The sequence below is a fragment of the Osmerus mordax genome, chromosome 10, assembly GCF_038355195.1.
Source record: "Osmerus mordax isolate fOsmMor3 chromosome 10, fOsmMor3.pri, whole genome shotgun sequence".
Lineage (NCBI taxonomy): Eukaryota > Metazoa > Chordata > Actinopteri > Osmeriformes > Osmeridae > Osmerus > Osmerus mordax.
Genome location: NC_090059.1, coordinates 8,148,632 through 8,157,308, shown reverse-complemented (window position 1 = coordinate 8,157,308; position 8,677 = coordinate 8,148,632). Strand labels below are relative to the sequence as shown.

Genomic DNA, 8,677 nt, shown 5'->3' with positions numbered 1-8,677 from the left:
CATACCATACCATTGTATTGTATTTGAGGGGGGTTCAATATCAAAATCACAAAATGAGGATATGGTTACTTCTGTATTCAACTTGAGTTTGATAAATTTTTCTTTGGAACCTGTGAAGGTCTTTATGCCTTTTGTCACCCAGACATGATTTTTTAAGTCCATGTCTTGCTCTAGTAGTGTCGGGCATAACAGCACTACAAAATGCATTCCCAACTGTAGATTGTATTTTTAATGATTGACATTGTTCTGCTGCCTTTTCTTTTATGATACATGACCAAAACGTTTGTCTTTGACATTGTTTTCATAATTATAAACACTTTTTTCTATGCTTTATTTTGTACATTTTTTATTTGTACCCAAATAAAATTGTCATGAAATCCGGGGGTTGTGATGCATGTGTATGTGTGATGTATTTGTAAGATTGATAGAATATGCCTTTATTCTACTGATGCTACGCTACACTGTGGGCCACAGTATTCATATACCAATATACTGTATATATATATTGCCTATATATCAACCAACATACAGTATATCAACCAGGGGCCTGTACTATGAAGAGAGTTCAACATTCCAGAATGCACATGCACTGTGGGTTGTGCAGAGGCTATAGGACAGGGCCCGAGGCAGAAGCCATACCTACAGAAATCTCCTTCCATGGCTCTGGTTATATGGTTAAAGCCAATGCCATATGCGCTCTAACTACACCGATTTAAGACATTTCAGATGTTTTTGAAACGTGTTGTTTACATTTTAAGTGTATTTAAGGCATGCAACTATTACTTACATGTGTACATTTATGAAATGTATCGTTTATACTTGACACTATATGTATTTTGATACATTGTTGAAAAGCATTAAAAAAAACTAGAAAGACCTTTATTCTGAAGCTGACTTCACGTAAATTGTTGGATAAGGAAGTGAATGAGCTGACAACAGATCATTGCGATAAACACATGACATTCTTATGCCTACTTCCGCAAAGATGAAATATTGATATTTTTTATCTCGAACGTTGTCATTTACTTGTCATACTGTAACAGCAATATTTGACCGCTATACGCTATATACTGAGACGCCAAATTACACAAGGCAATTCCAGTTTGAATGTTGTACGCTCCGTAACACTTGCGCCATGGCCAGCATAGTTCCGAGTGTTTCCGACTTGGTGGCGGAGGCTCGGAGTGTGTTCGAGCGGAACTTCGGGGAAGATGGTCCGGAGGTGGCGGTGTGCGCTCCTGGGAGGGTTAACCTGATAGGGGAACACACTGACTACAACCAAGGATTCGTCTTGCCGATGGTGAGACGAAAGGCGCAAGTGCTCCCACGGATGGAGGATCACTGGTTGTCGATTTGAACATTTGAGAAGTTGATGACGTTGACATTGTACACACTGGGATTATTTCCAATTAAATTCAGTTTGCCCAGATCATTCAAAATGTGCACACGCACACTGCTCAAATCACCTCTCCCTCCGTCCATCCATCTCTCCTTCCTCTTTCTCCCTCTCTCAGGCTCTGCCTCTGGTGACAGTGGTGGTGGGCAGTCGGACCCCTGGCCAGAGCGTCACCATAGTAACGGCAGAGAAGGATGTGGAGGAGCCCAGGAGGGTGACCTTTGACCTCCCCAAACCGGGGGAAGTTCTGTCTCCTGGGAAACCCAGCTGGGCCAACTATGTGAAGGGAGTTGTGCAGCATTACAGAGGTAAAAATACAAAATTATTCAATTCTTGTAGAGCAGACACCAAGGAATTCGCTCTGGTGATGTTGGTGCAGACAATAAACATAAAGTAAAATATATATAAAGAAAGAAGTACTGTGGTGAGGCTATATATAAAATATACAATTTTTACAGTAACAAAAAAAAAAGTTAAAAGCTGTCAACCGGAACAGCGTTGTGATTTTTATGGTCTAAATCTCCTTTATTACACTCATCCACCTCTCTACCCCCTTTACTCTCTTCCTGCTTCTTTTCTCCCCCTCTCTCTCATCCTCTCCTCTGACTCCCCCCCACAGCTCCAGGTCTCCCAGGCTTCAGGGCAGTGGTAGCCAGCAGCGTTCCTCTGGGTGGAGGTTTGTCCAGCTCTGCCTCTCTGGAGGTGGCTGTGTACACCTTCCTCCAGCAGCTCTGTCCAGGTGGGAGCCCCCGACACACCCTGGGGTTCAGACTGTAACTGTTACATATTACTGTACATGATCACCCTTAATCACAACCCTAAAGCTTAACACTTCTCCTCCCCTCCACCCCTCCTCCCCACTTTCCCTCCTACCACTTTCCCTCGCATCTTCCCTCCTCCCCTCCTCCCTCCTCCCCTCCTCCACTCCTCCCCTCCACTCCTCCCCTCCACCCCTCCTCCCCACTTTCCCTCCTCCCCACTTTCCCTCCCCTCTTCCCTCCTCCCTCCCCTCTTCCCTCCTCCCTCTTCCCCTCCTCCCCTCTTCCCTCCTCCCCACCTCCCCTCCTCCCTCTCCACCTCCCTCCTCTCCTCCTCAGATGACGGGGACGAGGTGGCGAAGGCGGTGGCATGCCAGCAGGCAGAACACAGCCATGCTGGCGTCCCCTGTGGCATCATGGACCAGTTTGTGTCTGTCCTGGGACAGGAGGGTCACGCTCTGCTCATAGACTGCAGGTGGGCCCAGGCAGCCTCTCAGGATGCTGACTGTACCGGAAAGCTCCACTACTCATGTGTTCTTTGTTATTGTATGGAATGTGATTTACTGTGGTATGTTTTAACATTCCTGTGGAGCCAAAGGTAAATGTACACATTTGTGGACAATAAAGATGGAATTATATTAAACTTACTCATTTAGCAGATGATTTATCTAAAACATCCTTGGAAAGAAGTATTATTCTATTTCATTATTTACTTTTTAGATGTACTATTTATTATTTACGGTTTATTCCCTGCCTGGTAACATTCGAGCTATCTTCATTGACCCAGTGTGAACTACCTATCTAGTTGACCAGTAACAGATGACACAAACGTCCTGTTGTTTTGCTGTCTCACTTCCTGTCTCTGTCCCAGGTCTCTAGAGGCGACCCTTGTGCCCCTGGCTGACCCCGCCCTGGTCATCCTCATCACCAACTCTAACGTCAAGCACTCCCTGACGGGCAGCGAGTACCCGGACAGACGACGGCAGTGTGAGCAGGCTGCCGCCATCTTGGGAAAGGCCAGTCTCAGGGACGCCACACTGAAGGATCTGGAGGGTGAGAACGAACGAGGGAACAACGGGAGGGGGAAGGAGGGAGAGGAAAGGAGAGGAAGAGGATGAGTAGAGGAAGTGGAGGAAGAAAGTAGAGGAAGTGGAGGAAGAAAGAGGAGGAGGAGGAGGTGGAACAGGAAGAGGAGGAGGTGGACGAGGGATAGAATGAGGAGAAGAGGTCAACAAGAACCAGGAAGTGGTGAACAGGGGAACAGATGACTTGAAAGTTATAAGTTGATCCTACCCCCATCTTGTTGATTTCCGAGTGGACAGTGGGGTTGTATTCTCCTCAAGTCTCCTCCAGAGACAGCTGTCGCGAAACGAGGAAGTGTATTTTTAATCTGGGCTCTGCCGTGTCTGTTTGTCGGGGTTCTTATTTTTCCTCCCATTGTTGCAGACGCCAGAGCCCGCCTGGACGAGGTCTCCTGGCGCAGGGCGCGTCACGTCATCGAGGAGATAGAGCGCACCGCCCGGGCCGCCGACGCCCTGAAGAGAGGGGCCTACCGGGAGTTCGGCACACTCATGGTGGAGAGTCACAACTCCCTGAGGTACGGAGCACTACTGAACGTGACGGTACTGAACGCCACTGAACACAACGGTACTGAACGCTGCTGAACACAACGGTACTGAACGCTGCTGAACACAACTGTACTGAACACAACTGCCGAACACAACAGAACTGAACATGACAGCATGACATGCATCAAATGAAAAACACACAATTGTTTCTCTTAAAATACCCTGTGTATTTTTTTAAGGGGATTTTCACAGTACAGCTTCCTTTTAGCTATTAATAAGTACAGAAACTGCAATGAAAAAACTAAAGACATTAGAAAACAGGCATGGCTTAAAAACGAAACCTCAACTAACAAAGAATGTAGGAATTGAAACATAAACCACATTTAAATAAGACAAATAATAATAAGACAATAACCTTGGTTGAGAGCTGCTGTTCTGAGTGTGTCCCTGTACCCTGTGTGCTGTGTGTAGGGACCTGTATGAGGTGAGCTGCCCAGAGCTGGACCAGCTGGTGGGGGCAGCCATGCAGGTGGAGGGGGTGTTTGGGAGCAGGATGACTGGAGGTGGCTTTGGTGGCTGCACTGTCACACTGCTGGAGGCCAGCGCCATAGACAACACCATGCAGCATATACAGGTGGGAAAGTAAACACACACACACACACAAGACAAAACCATGCAGCATATACAGGTGGGAAAGTAAACACACACACACACACAAGACAACACCATGCAGCATATACAGGTGGGAACGTAAACACACACACACACACACACAAGACAACACCATGCAGCATATACAGGTGGGAATGTAAACAGACACACACACACCAGGCAAAAACACACTGCTAGAGGCCGGCACCATCATCAACACCATGCAGCCCTGCAGGTAGGAATGTATACAGACAAGCACACACACACAGTACCTTAGAGGAAGTAGGGTGTGTACTTGCTAGCTGTGGCAGTTGACTGTGGTTAAACAAAACAGACGTTATCTATGCAGTATGGAACTGTGAGTGTGTGACTTAAAGAAAGTTTTGCAGCTAATTTGATCACATGCTTTTTTTAATAGCATTAGCTATATTTTCAATAGGAAGTGTCAGCCTGTGTCTGACCCGGACAGTTTCGGAGAAAAAGAGAGGAAAGAGAAAGAGCGAGAGAAAGAGTTTTGAGTGTCTGCGACCAGGGGGTACGAGTTGCGAATCAAAGCGAGCTCTGTCGAGCTCTGGTCCAGAAGGGTCCGTTTATTAGCATGCAAGTCTGGTCACAGGGGCCCTCTCTCCCTCTCTCTCGCTCAGTCAGTCCACTGAAACGCGAGCAGCTGGCTCACACAATAGGCCCAGGCCACTGACATCCACCACAGTCCTAGACATTTTCTACTCCACTCCCCAGAGCAACTTGAGCTACACTGTCCAGCACACCTGGAAATGACTCCCCCCCCTCCCTCTCTCTCTTTTTAATTATTCACCAGCAATTGTTATTGAGATAGACAGAACTTGTTTTCGAGCGAGACAAACACAGAATTTGTCTTCTTTTTTTTTTTTCAACTACCCCGTATCCCCTGGTTACCACTCTGCCTCAGCGCCCCGCAAAAGAAAAGATTCCCCCCGGAACACAAAAGGAACCTGCGGAACTTTTGGAACTCCTCTCCAACTCTCAGAGTTCCATTCCGGAAAGATCCATTTCCCCCACAGGAACACCTAGAGGAGATCCAGGCTGCGCCACAGACCAACACAGGATCACCCGGTGGATCCCAAGACCAGATCAGCTGATCCACCACGTAAACGAAACGTTCGTCTCACCAGTCTAAGAAGAGGGAACAATGCTGAGTCTCAACTCCCCAGACAGTAACCGTGACGACACCATTACCGGGCCGTCCCTTCGGGACCCGGTGGCGTTAAACGTGGGCGGGGAGCTGTACAGCACCACCCTGGACACCCTGACCCGCTGCAGGGAGTCCATGCTGGGGGCCATGTTCACCGGGCAGATCTCCTCGCTCCGGGACCGGCAGGGGAACGTGTTCATCGACCGGGACGGGAGATTGTTCCGGTACGTTCTGAACTTCCTGCGCTCCGGCTCGCTGGACCTGCCGCGGGGCTTCTCTGAGCTGGCGCTGCTCCGCAGGGAGGCGGACTTCTACCAGATACGCCCCCTGCTGGAGGAGGTGCGCCGCTACGAGGAGGCCCGGCCGCTCTGCGAGGGAGGGGGCCCGCCGGGGGCCATGCTGCTGGTGGAGGTGGACTGTAAGGTGTGTGTGTGTGTGTCTGTCTGTGTGTGTGTGTGTGTATGTGTGTGTGTGTGTGTGTGGTTTTCTGAGCGTGTGTGTGTGTGTCCGTATGTGTCTGTGTGTGTGTGTGTGTGTGTGTCTGTGTGTGTGTGTGTGTGTGTGTGTCTGAGTGTGTGTGTGTGGGTCTGTGTGTGTCTGAGTGGGGCGGGGACTGGTTTCTACCAGTTGTGTGCGTGTGTACAGAGGATGGATTGGTCAGGGGGTGTATATACAGTACTTTGCAAAAAGTCTCAGCCAACCAAGATTTTTTACATTAATATTGTCTTGAATATCAATGTCTTTGTTTTCTGTGTTTGTGCGGCAGTATGAAAGTGCAATATTGAGAAAATATTTGCTGAGCCATTTCATTCTTTCGTGAAGCATTTTTGCGATACTTTTTCTTTTTGCCTAAGGCTTTTGCACAGTACTGTATGTAATTGTAGTCACCCTTTATTTACCCAGGAAAGGCTGATGGGTATTTGATTCCTGCCTCGCTCAGCTCACGGTCAGCGTGTGTGCGTCTCCTTCCAGGAGCGCGTTCTCCACTTCAACCTGCGCCGAGGGGCCGGGAACTACGAGCTTTGCACGTGCTCAGTGCGGGTTCTGACTGCAGAGCTTTTCTGCACCTGGCGGGCCTTCCTGCTCCTTCTCTGTGGACGCTTGTCCTACTGGACTCCCCAGGGTCTCAGTGCCCCCCAGTTGGTCGAGCCCAGGCAGAACCGGGTGAGGCTGGAGTGGGTCCCCAGGCCAGAGGAGCTGCCCCAGGATCAGTACAACAAGCTGCGATACCGAGGCCTCATTGTCACCGACCCGGAAACATCGCAGACCCACCCTGGAGGGCCCTGCGATGTCATCAGTGAGCGCCGAGGCCCCTGTGAGGTCACAGACACGCGCTGCTTCGTGGAGGAGCTGCTGACAGTGTCGCTGGCCGAGGGGTTCAGGGTGGAGTCGGTGACCCCTGACCCCGCGGATATTCTGAACTGCAGTTCGCTCCGTCTCATCCGCAGCTGATTGGATCGTCTCGCTAGATGGGAACAACTGGAACACAGTTTGATTAGGCCTCCCTTCCTCTTTTTCCTCCGCGTCTCCCCTCCTCCCCACCAACCAGCTAGGACTTACAGTTACTCACACTGAGGACTTATAAGACTTACCATTAGCATTCATCCAAGTCCTTTAACTCTTGACAAACCAACACTAAAAGTTACTCAAGTTTTCATGATCTGTGTCTTTTTTGTACGTTTATTTTTGACATACACTAATACAATATTCAGAAAAATATCAGACGTTCACAGAAGTGTGTTTTTGTATTTTTCGAAACATCCACGCGATCAGTGTAGTGGCAGACTTTGTCGGACACTTCCTGGCATTAGTATAAAGAGAGAGAGGTTATTCCATATGAGAAAGAGAAGCGCCCTACTTCATTGTCTTTCTCAGACAAGCATGTTTCGTGTAGGAGACGGGGGGGGGCGGGGGGTGAAGGCTAATTTTAGAAAAAGGGGGAAGGAGTGAAGCAGGAAGTTTGTGAGCGGAAGAGATGAGCATCGTAAAGGAAAGGTTTGTGGTTGTGATTCAAAACCCAAATGTTCTTCCTTTGTCCCCTTCCTCTGGCTGGGTCCTCCACTTCCTGTCCGAGCCTGATCCAGCTTGAACCAGTTTATCCATTTGGCAGACACTTCTTTACAAAGCTACGTACAATTGGTGCGTGTAGACAGAACAGACAAAGGTCTAACAGGGTTTCTGTGGTTAGAGTCGAGGAACGGTGTGTATTCACAAGCCCTATCGCAAAGTAACCACATCTTAGCTACCAGTTGTTTACCACTCTGAGTATTGGTGGCTGGTTACTATCCAATGAGATGACAGGGACATCAGTGACTCACTTGTCACCACTGTAGGATGCTTCGTGGGATGGATAGAACTCAGTGATTGGAGCTTTTGACTGCAAATCAAGAGGTGAAAAGGGTGATGAAAGGGTCTCCCAAATGAACACTTTATTATTATTTTTTATATTATTATTATTATTATACAAGTTCAGATGTCTCCATCAGTGACATTAGTCACCATTAGTGATTTCCAATTCAAGATATCCCTTCAGACAATTGCATATCAATTATTCACTACAAAGTCCTACCTAGCATGTTAGAGTTCTATTTTTGTAATGAGAAACTCTGGCTCTGTGTTTGTCTCTACAGGAGCAATACGGTGGATCTCCGACCTTCTACACCACTACTCCCTCCGCTGGAGCCAGGATCGTCAGTCTTTGAAGCAACATGTACACAATTTCACGTCACAAACTTGATTGAAACTTGAATTATTAACACGCAACATTCCTGTTGTTGAATTGTATCATACTGACATCTGTATTATAATTGTTGCTAATTTCATGTGACATATAACATGTTTTAATGAGTGAAATTGTACACTGGGTGAAATTAGGTCAGCTTCCAACAGCTTCCAAATTTGTCATTTGTAACAGTGACTAAAATGACTAAATGTAAATGTAAACAGTCTGTGAATTAAGTGCCTTTATCCATCATGTTGCTGTAAAAGAAGTCAAACCAATAAATATAATATGTAAAATATGCATTTATTCAATTGCAACTGTTATTTGTATAATAACAAATAGCATTAACTAGCCTAACTTTTTAACTTGAAAACATGCCAAAGAAAACATAAAAAGAAAACACTTCTTAAC

At 47.4% G+C, this 8,677-nt stretch overlaps 1 protein-coding gene across 2 annotated transcripts; it reads left to right on the top strand.

The window, feature by feature from the left end:
- The first annotated feature begins 924 nt into the window (after positions 1–924).
- Positions 925–8,639, top strand: galk1 (galactokinase 1). Of its 2 annotated transcripts, none has more exons than XM_067245566.1 (8): positions 925–1,300; positions 1,515–1,704; positions 2,016–2,135; positions 2,494–2,629; positions 3,026–3,207; positions 3,601–3,751; positions 4,194–4,356; positions 8,175–8,639. In XM_067245566.1, exons 1-8 carry the CDS (start codon positions 1,136–1,138, stop codon positions 8,244–8,246), a joined length of 1,179 nt encoding a protein of 392 aa, XP_067101667.1. In that variant the 5' UTR covers positions 925–1,135; the 3' UTR covers positions 8,247–8,639. The 2 variants fall into 2 exon arrangements, with proteins under 2 accessions (XP_067101667.1, XP_067101668.1); XM_067245567.1 differs by lacking the exon at positions 8,175–8,639 and adding an exon at positions 4,813–5,240.
- The last annotated feature ends 38 nt before the right edge of the window (positions 8,640–8,677 follow it).